The 19937-nt window shown below is 37.2% G+C and overlaps 2 protein-coding genes across 2 annotated transcripts; both read right to left on the bottom strand.

Annotated features, from left to right (window-relative positions):
* Positions 1-13716: 13716 nt before the first annotated feature.
* Positions 13717-14544, bottom strand: LOC145802879 (uncharacterized). Its single transcript, XM_082895681.1, has 2 exons — positions 14345-14544; positions 13717-14227 (listed from the first exon to the last, which is right to left on the bottom strand). The coding sequence occupies exons 1-2, from the start codon at positions 14542-14544 to the stop codon at positions 13717-13719; spliced, it is 711 nt and encodes a 236-aa protein (XP_082751807.1).
* A 159-nt stretch (positions 14545-14703) lies between these two features.
* LOC145802878 (uncharacterized) lies at positions 14704-15383 on the bottom strand. The gene is made up of 2 exons (XM_082895680.1): positions 14882-15383; positions 14704-14741 (listed from the first exon to the last, which is right to left on the bottom strand). Exons 1-2 carry the CDS (start codon positions 15381-15383, stop codon positions 14704-14706), a joined length of 540 nt encoding a protein of 179 aa, XP_082751806.1.
* Between the last annotated feature and the right edge of the window lie 4554 nt (positions 15384-19937).

Below are 19937 nucleotides of genomic sequence, written 5' to 3'. Positions count from 1 at the left end.
GGCATCATAGACATGGCTGCCACAACTTAAGTATGCAATGGACATTTTTTAATTATTCCCATGTTTATACGTAATTTTCATTATTCTAATGTTGTCGCCATGTCTATGTCTTGTTTTAGTATTTATATCTATGTTGTGTCATGTTCGTGCCAAGTGTCTGCCTCTTTGCTATCAAGAATCTGTTTCTGAGCACGCATAACTTTATTTTCCTATATGTGATAGGCTGTTACAGAACAAACAAAAGTCCACTCATGATTGCTTGAAAACATTTTTCAAACCTGAGTTTTCAGCCAAAAAAGATTCTCCATCCAGAAAATAAAAGATTATAATGGTCTCTGGTAAACATACAACATCTGCTAAATATATGTAGATCATGCATAAAGAGAAAGATCAGCAATTAATGCAGCTATTGAATTGACCAAAAGTATTTTGAAATGGAATTGCAATTGAGGCAAATATGACTTTCAGAAACGAACCAGAATTCTAGAGAATATGAAGCCTCTAACTTCTTGGCTGAGATCTTCAGTGTGAGGATCTTCAAGAGTTACACCTGCATCTCCAACATCATATTGTTTAAGAATCTATTCCTAACTCAAATCAAAGAACTGAAACATTGTACCTATAGGAATAAGATAAGGACAATATAGATAAGTTAACAAATAACAGATTAAATTCACACATTATGAAGTGAAATATCACAATTTAGAAACGCATAACTTTGTTGGAAAGGCATCAGAAGAAGAGTTGACTGGCATAAATCATTTTAAAGAGAAAAAACAAAAGAAACTCCTCATTAGAGAAACAACAATAGGATATTAGGATAACTTTTTGAGATACTCATGCCACCCATAATTCAACGTCATAGAACTGATTAATAAAAACTACAAGGTATAGTGCATAATTTTAGCTTAGAGTACAATTCATATTTCTATAAATGAAGTGGAAGACAGGTTTCCAACGACACCATCTATGGAGTTTCATAACCGGAAGAGAATGATAGCTAATGGATAGGGCTTATTGTTGTTTGTTTGTGCAATGGGAATAGTTTTTTTTTTTGTTATTGCCTGAGCCATTGGTTGAGATTGCCTTAATCACTGGATCTTGAATTCTAATACATGTTTCAGGTTTGGAGGTGATAATTTCTGTGCGGCCAGGAAAAGGACCTCTACCTGAGAATCATGGGTTCAAGACAGTCAACTCATTCTCAGAGATCTAAGATTTAGGTGTGTTCCCTGTAAGCTTACTTTAACACGACATAGTTCTAATTAATGATGATATACTACATCAATAAACAAATTCCCTTTTGATAAACTTGCCACTTATGTTTTGTTGCTGCACTACTATTTTCAACAACACAAAAAAAGGAGGGGGGATTTCCTTTTCGACTAATGACTTGTCCCGATTTTTTATTTTTTATTTTTGGTTGGCTATGCTTGTTCAATTTCCTATTTAACTCTGGCTATTAACAAGTGAAAACTGGGAAACAATTTTTTACACAAAAAAATGTAAAATGATCAATCTATGTTGAATGGTCTGATGTTCATAATTGAATAAAATATCTCTAAATGGTCCCAAAGTTGGTGGAATGATGGAAAAAAATGGTAGACCTCTTTATCTATGTCAATACGACTGATGGAAAAATGCTACCAACATGGCGAAAAAAAAAAACAAAGCTGGGGGCAAAAATGCTACCAACTGATGAAAGGTGCAAGCAATGATCAAGGCCTATATTTTTATGATGCAGAGAATAAAGGATGTTGTGGGTGATCAAAGAACAAAGGTGGATATATAAACATATGAGATGGATATGTTATGAACACTGTGCTCTCTTGGTTGTGTGTAGATCAATCAATATTGCATGTTGTGTAGACTCTTAATTAATGGTGGCAGTCATTTTCATGATGCAATTTGTTTACCAAACCAGTCAATTTCGATAAGTGCTTGCTTTATTAAGGGTTTTATTATGAGTTATAAACAGACAGTGCCTACAGAAAATTTTAAAAAGAAGAAAAACGTATATAAAAAGAACAAGTAAATACAAGAAAAGAATATGGGAAATTCTAACATACATACCCTTGAAAAGGGTGTACCATATGCACCCCTAGTTGTGCTATTTTTTTTGTTAGTTATGATCAATTTTCTTCTTTAGTTATAAAATTATTTTAGTTATGACTCATGAGTTCTTTAGTTATGTCTCATGTTATGTTTAGTCATGACTTTTTTTTTTTTTTTTTCTTTTTTTTTTTTTTAAGTTATGACTCAAAAAGTATGAAATTATGCCATTTTCTTTTTTAATTATAAGGTGCATATGGTAGGGGTGTGTACCATAGTGTTTCCCCAAATATCAATAACTCACCAATGCTGAGACGCTGCAATCTGACGAGGATGGAATAGACTAACAAGCTGCTCTTTATCCAGGTCCCATACCATAATTGATGAAATTTCACCAGAAGCATACTAGTAGAAGCAGGCATTGAAAAAATGAATGAACAAAAAACGAATGAAAAACTTAAATAAGAAAGAAAAGAAAAAACATATGTATCCTACAGTTTATAAATATTACATCCTGGAAGAGTAAAGCATTTACCAGATTTCCAGACTGCTGCTGCCAATCCACAACAGCATTCACACTTCGTACACTAGGTCTATGACCTTGGATTGAAGAAAATGCAGTTACAAGTTTATGTTTACCCTTTAAAGTGTAATCTTTCCAAACCCGAATATTCCCATCAGCTGTATCACGGGGGAATAGTACAAGTTAGATTCAATTAAAAATAATTTTTAAAAAATCCAGAAAGAATCTTCATAACCACCATGAAACTGATCAAACACAGCATTGCAGAAATTTACATGAGGCAACAAGAAGCAAGTTGCCATCAAGCTCATTCACGAGGCAGAGTTTAGATATTCCTTTGCCAGAATAGTCATGATTGTCAAAACTGTTAAGCAGTGTAGTTTTCTCATAATCCCATATCCTGAAAGGATACAAGTACCAAGCAGTTAATACCAATGTACAAGACAGGAACCAGCACCGTGGTTAACAAATCACTCTAATCGAACTTAGATGCAACTATATAGGCTCAAAATCCCCATCTAGTTAAGCAATCCATGTCATGTCCACGCAACTCACTTCTAAGTATTTTAACAAACTCAGGTCAAGGTCAGATAATCAACAACCAAGGAACAGTGGATAGTTATTCTTGTTCCCAAGTTGAGCAATTTAAAGCACCTTATCTGAAATTGACATCAGACAATTGCAATTGCAGATTCAGAGAAACGAAATTCATAACTGAGAAGGTAATTTGTAAGCAAATTGGGCCGAGCTAGGAAAGTCTTCTTTGGAAGTTGGGCCACGCAATGGGCCGAGATAAGGGCTGGTGTAGCTTGGTCTTAGGCCAAGAAGACATCTCATATTACGGATTTGGGCCAAACTATGGGTTGAGGTGTTTGGGCTTCGCATCTAGACCTTGTCCTTGTTAGTTCAGTCGGAGACTGTTGTAGTTAGCTCGGTCTAAACAGGCAAAACCGAGGTATCTTTGGGGGAAGAATCGAGCTAAAGGATAGCTCTGCAGGGTGTCATCTCAGAGTCAAGACTGACAGTGGTGCTTAAAGTATCACCGAGCCGAAATAACCTGGTTGACCGCAATGTCAGCCGAGGTAAAGATGGCAGGCGAAGTAAAGAAAGTTCTGTAGCAAACCGAGGTAATATCAATGGCGAGAGCCGAGTTGTGTATAGCTCGGCAGGGTGGCATTTCGATAGATCGGCTTTCGATCACACGATCCGAATGGCAGGAGACCGAGATAAGGTAGTTCGGTCAGGAATGTATAACCGAGGTAAAAGGGTTCAACCAGCTCACTTGGCTTGTAGTGATGAGATTCCTAGTAGGACTCTGCTAAGGAGAGTTAGAGTCCTACTGGGATTGTGTAAACCATCTCACTTGGTTGGTAGTGAGTAGGAGTGTGACTCCTAGGAGGACTCTGTTAAGGAGAGTAAAGTCCTACTAGGATTGTGCAAAACCATCTCACTTGGTTGGTAGTGAGTAGGGTGTGTGATTCCTAGGAGGACTCTCATAGAGAGAGTTGGAATCCTACTAGGATTGTGCCAAAGTAAAGTCTATAAAAGCTCATGACCAGACCTATGGACAGGTATCCCAATTCTTACTCTAGAATTCACAGAGCTTTTTGTCTACTTGTCTATTTTGTTGACTTAGGCATCGGAGGGGTTTTCGGCACACACCCGCCGGCTAGCTCATGTTTGTGTTTACAGGGAGTAAAGCGACGACGTTTGGAGGAGCACATACTTGATCAACAGGATTATACGAGAAGATTTATTTTTTTCCCATACAATAACAATTATGTATATCCAGTCAGATTAAAGACCATCAAGATGTTCTAGCTGGTGTGGCATCAGTATAATACAACCATTTGCTAATATCCTAACATACTTTGCCATAATCCTCAATGCATAATTAGGATGCCTACAATAAATTTTACAAACACCCCAATAAAACCAAAAAACATAAGACTCAAATACTTGATTCGTTCAGTTTCATCTGCAGCAATAACGACTGGAGAGAAGGGTTGCACCAAAATTGTTTTGGCACCCGTTTCAAATTTTGTATCCCAACTAGCAATTGGATTGTGCCATTTGTTAATAGTTGATAAGGAAATGTGCCAAAATTATTACAAATTATAAAACAAAAGTTTATCAAGATAATAGAATCAAGACCAATCATTTCAGAGGACTCAACTCCAGAATCCAAGTAGATTATCAAACAAAAATACACAAAATGAATAAATAAATAAAAACAACCAAAGACCAATTATTATGAAGGCCCACAAGAATGCTGGCATTTTGCAATGAGGTCTAGAGCATGTTTTTCACTCTTATCTCTTGTAGCCAGTATTTCTTCAGCATCATCTACTGCTGTAAGCAGTGGCTTTGAAAAGTGACCACAACTCCAATTGTAGATAGTTGATTGTGGAAGAAAACTACGCTCTGAAACCCCAGAACCTCCATGAGAACCCAAAAGTGGATCAGCTAATCCAGTGTCTGGAGTATTCATTAGGTTTGGCCTGAACTCTAGTGAACAAACTCTCCGCAAGTAACTCGGTCGAAGAGGACTAATTGGAGGAGTTCTAAATGTAAGGGGCAAATATCCTGTCAATAAAATCACAAAAGGCAAATTCAAACTTCCAAAAAGTACAAGAATATTACACAAGCAAAAGTAGCAAATTGTAGATTCAAGGGTTTGAATTAGGGTTTGAATTATCCTTCTCGACTTCGTCCTTTTTCCACACCCAACCCATTCCAGATTCAAGATTGCAAATCGCAGTTGCACTTGTAGTATTGAATTCAAATGCTGGCATCTATGGAGGAGGTAATTAAATATCGGCCAATTAGGGAAAACAAAGACAGAAAAACAGAGAAATTGAGTGTGAAAGAGAGGACCCATACCTGAAAAGAGAAAAAATAGATAAATAATCAAATAAGCGACGCCGACGGTGCTGACGATTGCTCAGAGGAGAACGCAGTGACGTCGGGGGCGGCACTGAAGGAGGAGAACAAGCTGAAGGAGGAGAATGGGGGGGGCTGAAGGCGATGTTTTGCAAGAGAGAAATGAAAGGAAAACTGAAGCACCCAAAAACAAAAAAAAGGGGGGGGGGGAGAGGGGATAATTAGTAAGGTTCTTTTTTTCATTCTGTCAATATTTCTCAGTTTTCCTCCAAAATTAATTTTTTCACCAAAAATTTTAAAATATTAAAATTATTGACAACAAAAATATATTTCTCATTAAATAGTTTCAAAATATTTAAAATTATTATTTTTTAAATATTTAAAATTATTTGTGACGAAACTATATTTTTCACTAATAATTTTAGGATAAATTAAAAACACAACCCTTGAGGTTTGTTTGAAATATAAATTGTCCCCTGTGGTTCTAAAAATTACATCACGCCCCCTAAGGTTTTTAATTTCATAATGAATAACCCATTTTATTAATAAAACATCAAATTAATTAATAGTTTTTAATGATGTTAAAATTTTATTTTAATTAATAATTCAGGTAATTTTATTATTATATAGGGTAGTGGTTAAGAATTTTATTTTTTCAGTTAATTCTAATAAATAAAAAATTTTGACAAGGGGGTATTTGTAACTTTTCAAACCACAGGAGACCATCCGTATTTTAAGTAAACTTCAGGGGGTGCATTTGTAATTTACTCATAATTTTATAATTGGTGACAAATTTTTTTTTCACCAAAAATCTCAAAATTTTGGCACCACCCAAAAAATTAGAGGAAAACCTTTAGTGACGAAATTTAATTTTTCCTCACCTAAAAAGAAGTATTTATTGATGAAAATAAATTTTGACACCTAATATTTTTATTTTTTTATTATATGTGACAAAATTTTATAATTCGTCATAGATTATTCTTATTTAGTGATGAAATTTATTTTCTTCACTACTTTTCATCACCATAGATTACTTAAAGAGCTAATTAACTTGTGTTTTGTTCAGAGAGAGAGAGAGGAGAACTGATAAAAAAAAAAGGAAAAAAGGTTAGTAGTTTATTTTTTGGGACATGCACCAATAAATCCCAAATCCTTATCTTCTGACCCATTTAATCCTATTTTTTATATTATAATCCAATTAGTCCCAATCTAACGTTAATGACAACATTACCCGTGTTTGACTCGGTTGACCACCTTCTAGTAAGGGTAATTGAGGAATACTCCAATGTGGATTTGACTAAAATGCCCAAGGTCCTTAATTTGTTGATGTTTGTTCTCCCTCCAAGCATATCGGAAACGAAGAGACGTGGATGCAAATTTGCATAGTATACCGATGTTAATGGCGTAATGTTAGGCGTTGCAATTGAAGATTCGTTATTGGCAATGTGAAATCCTTGTGGATTGGGATAGTAGAATACGAAATTGCATTTTACTCGAAACCCTAACGAATATGCAACCCCCTCCCCTATTCATATGTTAGTAACAGCAAACTGGGTAGCTGTGACACTGATGTGCTTTGAAGCAGCGTTCGGAAAACCTTCGTAATCCGGTGGAAGTGATTGTGGTCGGAAATAATGTCTCTAGGTATGTTAATCGTTGTTTTCGTTAGTGTTTGTGCTGAAATTGTGATGTGTGTATTAGCTGGCGAACTACAGAGTATTGTGCGTTTGATATAGAGTTGTTAGTATAGAGGATTTTGTCAAATGCATGCTTGTTGTGTAGAGTAGTTTGTCAATGTTGTTGGCACGTTATGGGTTCTCAGTTTGTTGGGTTTTGCCGGTTGTGTGGTAATGTTAGTTTGTTCAATGCAAATTTGATGTTAATGGTATTTTATGATCGGGTTTGTCTTGGATTTTTGCTATTTTTGTTGTTGGTGCATATGGTCTTGCATTTGTAGGGGTATTTTGAATGGACTTGTGGGTCTTTTACATTGATCGATATAGTCGCATATTTGAGATTGGGGTCATGTGTTGTGGGGGTTTTTCGTTGGTGTGTGATTAGTCGTCATGGGTTGATGAAGTGTGTTAGACAACATTAAATTCAAAGTAAAGTAATGACACATGTCCTAGTTTTTTTTAATGAATGAACATTATCCGGTTGTAGTCAAAATTATTGTGCGCTGCAATTGTGGTCGGGTTTTGCACGAGTGCGTAATTATGTCGTTGGGTTTGTATGTAATGTAGTTGAAAATAGTGAACTTTCTTCGTTGGCACGGGATACTACATTGGTTTTTATGGTGTTGCATGTAATATGTCACCGATGTGTGGTATGCAATGGGTTGTTTAAATAAAACGTTAGTGTGCCATGTCAATGGTATTTTCATGTTCTACGTTTCTGATGTGCCACGGTGCATGAATGTATGAGCTCTTTTGCGGATCTGTTTGATGGTGGTGTTTGTTGGCGTGGTTTAATTTGGCGGCGCATGCTCACACACCATATTAGTTTGTTCAATGTAAATTTGATGTTAATGGAATTTTGTGATCGGGTTTGTCCTGGATTTTTGCTATTTTTGTTGTTGGTGCATATGGTCCTACATTTGTGGGGGTATTTTGAATGGACTTGTGGGTCTTTTACATTGACCGATATAGTCGCATATTTGAGATTGGGGTCATGTGTTATGGGGGTTTTCCGTTGGTTAGTGATTAGTCGTCATGGGCTAATGAAGTATGTTAGACAACATTCAATTCAAAGTAAAGTAATGACAAATGTCTTAGTTTTTTTAATGAATGAACATTATCCGGTTGTAGTCAAAATTATTGTGCGCTGCAATTGTGGTCGGGTTTTGCACGAGTGTGTATTTATGGGTCGTTGGGTTTGTATGTAATGTAATTCAAAATAGTGAACTTTCTTTGTTGGCACGTAATAATACATTGGTTTTTTATGGTGTTGCATGTAATACGTCACAGATGTGTGGTATGTAATGGGTTGTTTAAATAAAATGTTAGTGTGCCATGTTAATGGTATTTTCATGTTCTACGTTTCTGCTATGCCACGGTGCGTGAATGTATGAGTTCTTTTGCGGATCTGTTTGATGGTGGTGTTTGTTGGCGTGGTTTAATTTGGCGGCGCATGCTCTACTAATGTTCTACTACTGTTGTACCAATGTTATTCATGATTTGATTTGGTGTGTAAATTACTAATGCTCTACTACTGCTGTACTAATCTTATTCATGATTTGGTTTGGTGTGCTAATTACACCTAACATATGTTGCAGGTGGCAGCGGAAATAGGAATGGTAAACGGAACATTGCGACGAGGACATCGCAAACGTCGACACGTCTGGCCGCAAAAAAACAATCAAGGCTGCCATTCAAAAAATAAAAAGTGCCGACTAACAATGTTCGGAAAGCTGATGTTGATCCGGCGAAGTTAATGTACCGGTCGAACATTTCAGGACTGATTAGCATAGTGCTTGAATTACAATTACGTGATGGACAAATTAGACAGCTGCAGAAAACCCCATTTTGGGTTATGATTGATGCTATTCGTGTTCACCAACTTGATCCGAAAGCGTTCAAGAAGTGTGATGCAACCGTCTGTCGAATTATTCAATCTTACAACTCCAAAGATGAGAAATTCCACGTTGGTGGAGCTAAGTTACCATTGAGGAATAACGATATCAGGCTGATATTTGGGGTCCAGTGTGGACATGAGAAGTTGGATTTAGGACAAGGTGGCAAAGGGCCCTCCGATTTCATGCAACGACATTGTCCGAATGTTAGCCGGATATCTTCAAAAGTTATAAATGATTTGCTGGCAGAAGCAATCTGTGGTCGTACAGAGCGTGACGAAGAAAACGTGGTGAAGTTGCTGTGTCTCTATGTTTGTGCGAAGTTATTTTTCGCAACCACCGGCGAGCATATAGGTTGGGCGTTTGTTCGTGTGATTGACGAGCTAGACACATTAAGACAGTATGACTGGATTGCAACGATAAGGAACACGTTGATTGGCTCGCTAAATGAGATGTACCGCAGGCTAGAGAAAGTGACTGGTTGTGTTGTAGCGTTGCTGGTATGTACAATACGAACGTGCCAAATCGCATACATGATCTAATAAAAATAAGATCAAAGTTTGTCATAATCACGTGTATATTTGATGGTGGTTTCATGTTTTGATTTCAGTTTCTAATTTGCGAACATTTGAACATAATCACCCTGGAAAGGCCTAACGTGACTCCACGGTTTTGTCGAAGGAACACTGGAGCAGCTGTGGCGAAACTGAAAGTACTAAATTTGACGGAAGAAGGTTGCATTGAGGTATGGAATAAAATAGTTTCCATGTTTTTAATTTTTTTTTCCCAAATCATACACTGAATTTTTTTTTTTTTTTAAATTTTATGTATCCCCAGGTGCAGTGTGGGAAACTAGTTGGGACAATTAGTGAGTGTCATATTCTGAAACTGGCTGCTGCTACGAATGAGCCAAAAGAATGTGGTAGAAGTAGGATGGATGTGGATCGTGAGGGGAGTAGGGCTGCTGTTGAGACGGATGAAGTGGGCAGTGTGGAGCCTAGTTTCAATTGTTGGCAGGTGGATACACCAAATGCTGGTAACATCAAAATGAAAGGTGTAGATGATTATGAGAATAAGAATACTGGTACACCAACCAGCAAGGTAAAAGTGAGTGGAAAGATAGTGGCAGGTGGGGAAGTGTGGCCGGTCTTGTTCCCGGATCTTCTAGAACTGTCCAACACTCCAGATGGTGAAGCCGTGGGTGAAGAACAAAGGGGGTGAACAATGAGTTGAGATCTTGTAATGTCAGAATTGTTGAGTTGGAGAGCGAAATCAAGAGTAAAGACACACGGGTGCATGAACTGGAGCAGCATGTCGAAATGATGGAGCAACTGCTCGGGAGGTATGCTGGTAATTTGTTTGTAGACTTAAATAGTGTGATTGTGGAAAAGGATTCTGAAATTGATCGACTCAGTAAGGTGGTTGATCGATTAGGATAGTCTTGATGATTTTGAGGTGCACGAGGTGACGCAATGTGTTGTCAACGATGGATCAAATCAGCGAACACCGAGCAACAGTTTTTTAGGTAAAGTGAGTGGTTCTGGCCATATCACGAGTGTCGAAAGTGCACAGCACTCTGCGTATCCTGTAGGCCAATCCAAAGACGGTGACACCACCGAATTAGAGATTGTTGAGCACGACGCTGGGATTGAAGATTTAACGGTTGACATTGACCATGGGAATGTACATTCGACTGTGGCAGTGGTGGAGGGTAGCTGCAGTCCCCGAAATGAGCAGCCAGCGTCAGAGGGCAATGTAAATGTTGGCACAGCTGTCGGTGGCGTGGGTACTGGTTGTGAACACACAAATGCTGCAACAAGTTCTGGGCTGAAAATGACGTCGATGGTCAAACGGGTGAAGACCAAACCAAGACGGGAATTTAGGTTGTCTAACTACAAATATCCTGCCATATTTGGGCGACAACAAGTAAATGCGAATGTGAGACTAGGTAAATCGTTTGAGCCCGGGGTGATTTACAGTGTTGAGGACGTTGTAGTGGAGCGTAAAACTTGGCATGGTTTTGGTATGAACAGAAGGCACATTGTGTGGAACATGTTGAAGGATGAAGATAGGCAACTACTAGAGAGAATGTACAGTTTAGAGGGGGACGAGTAGGTTGTTTGTATGGAATGTTGTACTTTTTGACAGGTACAGTTCTTAATTTGGGTTTATGATGTGTAGGTTAATAGTGTGGGACGGTGGACACAATGGAATACAAGTGCATTTCACAGACATCAAAGATCTGGTGCAGCAGAACTCCATTCATGGGAATGTAAGCTGGTGTCGTATAATTTGCCCTTTAGTTAAATATTTATTTCCATAGGTAAAAACCCCACATAAACATGTAAACATTGTGTCATTCATATCGTGGTTGATGTGGCTGTGACGAAATGACAAATGAATTTAATAACACACCATTACATCTATGTAAATGCATGCAGTCTCAGTTGATGGTGCAAAAATGGTAGTAGCACATACTGGACATTTGTTTACAAAATGTTATTAATAGTGCGCTTGTAATTGTAATAGGTAACATATGGTGTAGGTAATCGATGCATACGCTGCTGTGTTGACTGAAATGCGTAAGACAGTGTCTGCAAGCGCAGAATTTGTGGGCACGACATACGTTTACACTAGTGTGTGTTCGGTATGTAGCACAACTAGCGTTCGTTTACACGAAATCTGAAAATAATATTTTCTGAAATGCAATCTAACACGACTTTGGTGGCTTTGGAAAATTGTGCAGGATATGATGCGGAACAGCAGCGCAATGTCACGAATGAAGTACTTGAACGTACACATGAAGGCTGCGCGAGGGTGCAGATACACACTATTCCCGATCTACAATGTCATCCATTGGACAGTCATGGCACACGATTCAGAAAGTGGGAATTGGAAACATTACAACTCCATGAGGCCAAGACGTGGAGTGCGTGATGAGCATTACAATGAGGCTCTAAAAGTTGTAAGTACAACAACACAAGTAGTAGTTCGTATATGATTTACTGTCGACTTGTACTGGTGGTGCAATGGTAGATTATCATATTGAGTTCTGAATGTGCATGGTTGATGAATTGTAATGTTTGTTGGTTTCAATGTTACACAGTGCGTATCTAAACTAACATGTGAGAAATGAACAGAAACAATGGGTGGCCGACCACCACAACAAGTTTGTGAAACCAAAAGTTACAGCTGACGGCATTGGGGCAGACCTTTTTGATGGGACTTTTGTATCTGTTGTTGATTGTCCGCAACAAGTTCCAGAGTCGTAAGTAATTGTTATATTAGACTGAGTTCACTGTTTTGATGATGTGTTGTGTAAGTGACGTTGGTATTGGTTTTTGTGAGTGCAGGTCGGATTGCGGAATTTTCACATGCTTCATTATCAGGCAGTACATTCGTGGGGCAGAAGTCGATACTACGATGGACAGTCTGACACCAACTGGGCTACGAGCTGCGATGGTGGACATGTTCTTGCGTGACCCGGGCAGAGGACTCCGTAGTAGGACATTGTAAGAGGTGTTCACGTTGCTTATTCCAGAAGGTGGAAGAACGTGGTTACAATGTTGTTTTCTTGGGTTTTAGGGACGTACATATATGTTTTGTTATTCTGTGAGAACAGAACATTAGTAGGGAAATTTTAAATTGGGTAGTTGTCCTATGTTACTTTATTATCATGGCAAATGGTGCACCAACGGTTTAAGCGTTGCTTAGAATTGGTTTTTTTTAGGGACGTAAATGTTGATATTATTTGGTAAGCAATTAAAATAGTTTCTTGGGTTCCATATTAACAGCTTTGAACCTTAGTGCGAGAAAATTATTTCGTACACAGCTACTCGTATGCCATTGTCCTTTTATTATCGTATGGTGGAGATATGATGGTAATGTCGTTAACAATGTGAATTGTATGTTTAGGTTTTCATGTGCATAGGCATGACATTGTTTGTTAATGCCAGATGGTCCTTGGTATGTATATATGGTATGATCTACACAGGAGGTTACATTTTGACAGTGAGCTTGGGAAACCTGTTCTGCCACTATGGAACTAAGCGTGGTTTAAACCATTGCCATTTTAAGTATCATTGTAGGGACAACATTTCATTGTAAACGTAATCTTACATTGCATAACTATTTTTTTAAACACTGGGTTTGTGGTGCATATTGTGTATGACGTATACTGAATTGGAAACATACACCCAAACATTAAAAAACGTTAGCCTTCCGATTATTTGAAACAGTGTGTTTTGGGTGACTGTTTGGTATGATGTTCACAGATATGAAAACAAACGACCCACGTTACTGTTACGGTGAAGCAACATGAAAGTGATGTCGTAATGTAATGACCACGGTGGTTGGGTGTTAAGGGTGCAGTATGTGATTGTTCAACAGTGGCCACCGAAATTAAACCCATAATAGAAAGAGAAGTGTATATTCTACCAATGTGAATAAACCATAACAAAAAGTAAATGAGTGATTATAAAACAATGTCAAAAACATATTGGAAAACAAAAATACGGTAGTCCAACGGAACCCCAGTTTGTGGGGGAAAAAAAATTAAACCACATGGTAGACCGTTTGTAACGACTCTTTACATGTCTTCCTATTGTGATTGCCCAATTTTCCACAACGCCCACAACATATACGTTGCACTACCTCGCCCTTGGACGGAATTCTCTTCCGTTTAGGCCTACCGGGAGGACGCTTGACTGTCATTTGGGTTAAACGTCGGCCTCTCCACTGTTGGAATGGGGTATATAGTTCCGCTATAAGTAGCTCGAAATGTCTCGATGTAGAATCCAGAGTCTATTGAATCGTAAATGTTTCTCCCACTATTACGGAATGCAACTACAGCATGGGAACACGGGAACCCATTAATCTGCCATTGAAAACAGGAACATGTCTGCTTGACGACGTCAACCAACACCGACGAGTGGGAGCGAACCTCATACACATCATCGTTAGCTTGGCTCACACACCATGCCCTGCTGTCGTTATATGCTGCCACCAATTTTTTCTCCATCTTCGGGCATATTACACCAGCCCATTTAGTGCATTTAACTCTGCGCTCCGACATCTGCTCCATGATTTGACCCCTTACCATATCAATCAATCTAGTAATAGAAAGATGACGGGCCTGGCCAATCCAGTTGTTGAAAGATTCGGCGGAGTTTGAGCACATCTCCCCGTAACGTCGGCCACTAAAAAAATGACCAAAGTAAACGTTTATGGAGAGCATAAATGATAACAAAAACATATTATTTTAAATGCGGGGATTAACATATACGCCATAACCCATTAAGAGGAATGTGAAGTACCTGAAATACACATTAGACCAATGTTTTGGGTGCAAGTCTTTCAAAAAATCTTCAATCGCAGCTAGGTTAGACTTCTTCAATACCTCTAACTTCTTATTAAAGCAAGTAACAGTGGGCGCGTAGGCACATTCCCGCAACTTGTGCATCAACCCAATTTTATGCGATGCATTAACATATTTCATTCGACCCCGCAAGTTCATTTGGAGATGCAACAAACAAAATGCATGATGCGCCGAAGGGAAAATTATTGGTATGGAGTGTATTAATCCGACGTGACGGTCAGATACAAAAGTTAATGTCCGCCTGCCCCCAACAACTTCTTTCAAATTACGAAGAAACCATTCCCAATTGGATGAATTCTAGGAATCAACAATAGCAAAGGCTACCGGAAACAATCCTACAACCAAAACATACAACATAAATAGTTTGCCATGAGTAAAATTGTACAACTTCCACACAAAATAAGTACGACACAATTTTAAAAATGAAAGCAAATTACCATTAACTTTGCAAATGAAAGCTAAATGAAGCCATTACCTTGATTGCCGTCTTTAGCAATAGCAGCAAGCAAATTACCTTTGAACCTACCTTTCAAAAAAGTTCCATCCAAAAATAGCAAAGGTCGACATTGATTGAACCCATCTATACAAGCGCGGAATGATATAAAATACCTAACAAACCTCCCGATTTTTTGGTCAAACTCAAGGTTAATGTAACTGTTTGAGTTTTTTTGCATAACGGCATCACTATACCACCTGAGTTGATCGAAGGACGTAGCGTGATCCCCGTACACTTCGCCTCTCGCTTTCTCAACACCCAACCATGCCACCTGATAACTAATGTAGAAACCATACTCATTTTTCAAGTCAAACACGACATCAGTAGGGCGCGTCAATGGCTGATCGCGCACTAGATCCGCAACTACAGCAGACACCAAATCAGACCCCGTACGAGGGTTCCTGCAAGTACGTACAGCAGCCCTGCAAGTATGCACACTATCGAACCTCTTAACACATAACACCCCAGTTGACGGTAACATCCTCGCATGAACTGACCATAAACAATCTGTTGATGCCGCAAACTTGCACACTACTGTAACTCGAACGGAATCATTTTTAATGTACTTGAATTGAAATCCACGTTCAACGGCATACTTACATAGAACTTCATGGAATTCAGTTGCTCCACCATCAAAACATTATCCCATATGAGTAATCCCATACGCCCATTGCGCCGACAAAAACGTCTTCGATCTGTTCAGACAGTATGTTGGTAATAAGTCCATTTGGTCATCCACGCAACCATTCCGACTAGCATCTCGGGAAATTACCCCATCCTCCGTGGAATCCACCACACCAAAATTAACCCCCACAGCAACACTACTTTCCTGAATAAGGACCTCAATGTGTTTTATTCCAAACGACTTAGCAAAGCACAACATGTTTTGAATGTCGTCGTCACTATCCACCTTAAACTTCTTGTACCCGGGAACATCGAACACCAAACACATCGCACCTGGTATTAATCCATCGAACTTTGCACAAATATCATCAACAATCTGTACGAATGACGAATCCTGATGCAATTGAACAAGAACATTGACTAAACCATACGAACACACCAACAATATCCCTCCGCCCATACCTGCGACATATTTGTTCAACCCATTACTATGGCAACATACCCAAGAAAAAACATTACAAAAACACTATTTCTTTCCATAAAATTGCTGTAATTAATCGATGCTACCCCACTGATAGATCACAGACATTGCGTCGGGGGGAGGGAGGGAAAATCCATAAACGAACACACACTCATTTTGAAAATCTTACCCACAGCAGCGTAGACACAGCAATCCAACACCCCCTGCACTGTACAGTTACGGTGCGACAAAAACGACGGGCAACCGGAAAACTAACGCCCACCACCAGGAAAAATGGTGGCCACCGTTTTCTGTCTCCAAAAACCAATGTTGAAAACCAATGTCAATGAAGGAGAACCATGGTAATCAATTATAAATGATGAAAACAATGTTAATCAATAACCACGCAATGTTAAACAACAAAAAAACCAGAGGAAAAATGGCCATCAATGAACATGGTAGAAACCGTTTATGGACAGATTACAGAAATGGCAAAAGAACAATGTTAATAACTAAAAAAACCCCACAAACCATTAACATTGCGTAACCCAATACAAAACATAAACAAATGTTTAACGAAGTAAACATGCAAAGGGTATTGACTGCCAAAAATGGCACTCACCATATTCTGAGCGAAAATGGCACTTATGGTATCCTGACTCTCAATAACAATGAAACAATGGTAATCAATCCCCAAAATTCGGCAACATTACGGAACCAGTACAATGTTTACAGAAACAAACATGGAAAAGGTATAGATGTCAAAACAAATAGAATCAAATCACACCCCTAAAAATCTGCCAATAAAATAGGACTAGATGGTATCACTACAAGAAAAAGCATTTTTGCCGACCATTTTTAGCTACCAAAACTAATTTAGTCGCCAAAAGTCACGGAATTGGCTACCAAAAATAATATTAGTCGGCAAAAGTCAACATTTTAGCTACTAATTTTTTTTAGTAGGGGAATGTTGATTATTGGCTACTAAAAAAAATTTAGTAGCTAAAGATATTATAATTGGCGACTAAAACAATTTTTAGTAGCTAAACATATGACAATTGGCGACTAAATAAAAATTTAGTAGCCGTAGAGGTACCTTTAGCTACAAAATTGTTTGGTAGCCGAATGAAAATAAAAAAATTAATTTTTAATCTTTCCCGACCAAACTTTTGGTCGCCAAATGTCAAGTTTCGGCGACAAAATTTCTTTTAGTCGCTGTATACCTACTTTCGGCTACTAAATTGTTTGGTAGCCGAATGAAAATAAAAAAATTAATTTTTAATCTTTCCCGACCGAACTTTTGGTCGCCAAATGTCAAGTTTCGGTGACAAAATTTCTTTTAGTCGCTGTATACCTACTTTCGGCTACTAAATTGTTTGGTAGCCGAATGAAAATTAAAAAATTAATTTTTAATCTTTCCCGACCAAACTTTTGGTCGCCAAATGTCAAGTTTCGGCGACAAAATTTCTTTTAGTCGCTGTATACCTACTTTCGGCTACTAAATTGTTTGGTAGCCGAATGAAAATAAGAAAATTAATTATTTTTATTTTTATTTTTATTAAGAGGTTGTACACCCACCATCCAAAAATATTAATATCTTATTTTATTTTTATTATCTCAAAATATTAATTTTTTTTAAAAATTAATTATTAAAATAATATGAATTTCTTATTTTGTCCTTTTTTTAAATCCATTAATAATACAAAAAGTACAATTATGACAATTGATATGTCTAAAAAAATATACTATCAAAAGGTAATTTTGAAAAATTAATATTTTTAAAATGTAATAATTGTATTATAAAAAGAAATTAAATTCTGAAAATAGATTATTATTTTTAGATGGAAGAAGTAGTTGGTTTTCATTTGATGGTTGAACACATCTTTTAATAAGTGGGCCCTCACGCGAAAGGTATGCTAAAATGGGCAACTTGTTATTGGCTGTTTGTCGATAGTTTTACATTGCAAAAATTTAAAGGCATAGTTACAGGTCAGTCTGATGAATTTAATTTTTAATAATAAATTTATTATTTTTAAAAAGTACAATTAAACTATTTATACTTTTTACATCATCATATTTCAATAACACTAATAAATTAAGAATAAATCAAAATTCACAAATAAAAGACAAAATATCCCAATTATTTATCATTTTAATAAATTTTTCAATATTATTACCAGTACTAATGAAAAAATCATTTTACAGACACAAAACATATATTTAAAAAGTTTTAAAAAAATTTCATTATCAAAACGAGGACTAAGTGTGTAAAAAAAATTCACTCATGACTTATGAGTAAATAAATCTGATTTGTAAGACTTATTTTTAAATTTATACTTTCTAAATATTTCTAAATTTTGTAATTTTTTTTTCACAAACTGAGTCATAAAACTCCAATAAAGTAAAAAGTATAAACAATAAATAAAATTAAAAAATATTAATTTAACAAGCCTGATCTATTTTTCACATCTCGAAAAAAATTAGCAGCAAATATTTTCACAAAATTTTATCTTAATTTGAAATTCCCTCTCAAATTGGGGATTCCCCCCAAAATTTTGCCCTAACCCTTCTCCGTTTCTCATCTCACTCTCACACACAACTCCTTCTCATTCCTCACTACAAGAAAAGTGGGTATATGAGATGGAACTATTTGCGACGGCACACTTGCCGTCTCAAAAAAATAGAGTATTTGCGACGGAACCATTTGCCGTCTCAAAAAAGCAGAGCATTTGCGACGGCACTATTTGCCGTCTCAAAAAATGAGAGCATTTGCGACGGTATTGAATTATTGTATTTTTTTTTGTATTTTTGGTATTTAGTGAATTTTTAAAAGATTTTTTTTACAAATTTTTAAATTTTTAGGTGCATTTATGTTAGGTGTGTCTAAAAATTTTAAAAAATACTTAAAATATTAAAAAAATTCAGTAAAAACAATATAACATGAAAAACAAGAAGTATAATTTTCTCAAAAGACTTTTTGGAAAACTCTAACCTAGCATAGTGATTGTGGTTTTGAGATAGCTTCATATATATACAGTTACAAAATGGTTTGAATAAATTCAACAGTATTTTTCTGTCGTAAAAGAAATTAAAAAAAAACAATGTCGTCTTACTCTTTTGATATAACATTTCTCTTTTCATTCATTTTTTAATCTTCCTGTCTCTTTGTCTCTATCTCTCTCTCTTCTCTTTATCTCTTTCACTTATCACTCTTATTTCTATGTCTGCCTGTTTGTCTCTCTCATTTTCTCTCTGTGTCTCTCGCCTATCTCTCTTCTCTCTATCTCTCTCATCTGTTTTCTCTCTCTGTGTCTCTCGCCTATCTCTCTTTGTCTATTTCTCTCTTACTATGTTCGTCTTGCTCACTCTCTTACTCTCATCTTCTCTATTTATCGAGCTCCTTCTCGATTTATCGATCCACTATAAGAATATACACTTTTGGCAACCACTTTGTCTATCTCTCTCTCTCGCTCATCACTCTATCTCTGTCTCTCTCTCTCTCTCTCTATCTCTCTTCTTTCTCTGTCTGTTTGTCTATCTGTCTGTGTGTCTTTCGTTCATCTTTCTTCTCTTTATCTCTCTCATTTGTCTTCTCTCTATGTCTCTATTTTTCTGTTCTCTCTCTCGTTCATCTCTTTTTGTTCTCTTTCTATATATCTCTCTCATCACTTGTTTCTCTCTATTTTTCTATATGTCTCTCTCTATCTCTTTCTCTCTCTGTCTCTCTTGTCTGTCTCTCACTCTTCTCTCTCTCTCTTTCTATGTGTCTATCTGTCTGTTTATCTCTCTCTCCCATTGTGTTCACATTGCTCACTCTCTTCCTCATCTCTGTGTCTCTCACTCATCTATCTCTTCTTTCATCTCTTTTCTCATCTCTTTTCTCTCTTTGTCTCTTTCGCTCATCTCTCTTCTCTTTATCTCTCTCCCTCATCTCTCTTCTCTCTATCTTTG

This window comes from Camellia sinensis, chromosome 11, assembly GCF_055761805.1.
Source record: "Camellia sinensis isolate YWXY chromosome 11, ASM5576180v1, whole genome shotgun sequence".
NCBI classification, from domain to species: domain Eukaryota; kingdom Viridiplantae; phylum Streptophyta; class Magnoliopsida; order Ericales; family Theaceae; genus Camellia; species Camellia sinensis.
The sequence above is the reverse complement of the archived record's forward strand: the minus strand, read 5'-3'. Positions and strand labels throughout refer to the sequence as shown.

Coding starts and splice junctions, on each gene's coding strand:
- LOC145802879 (XM_082895681.1), bottom strand. CDS start 14,544: ATGAACTTGCGGGGTCGAATGAAATATGTTAATGCATCGCATAAAATT. Junction 14,228..14,344: donor TGGTCTAATGTGTATTTCAG/GTACTTCACATT, acceptor TCATTTTTTTAG/TGGCCGACGTTACGGGGAGA.
- LOC145802878 (XM_082895680.1), bottom strand. CDS start 15,383: ATGTTACCGTCAACTGGGGTGTTATGTGTTAAGAGGTTCGATAGTGTG. Junction 14,742..14,881: donor TGCTAAAGACGGCAATCAAG/GTAATGGCTTCA, acceptor TTTTGGTTGTAG/GATTGTTTCCGGTAGCCTTT.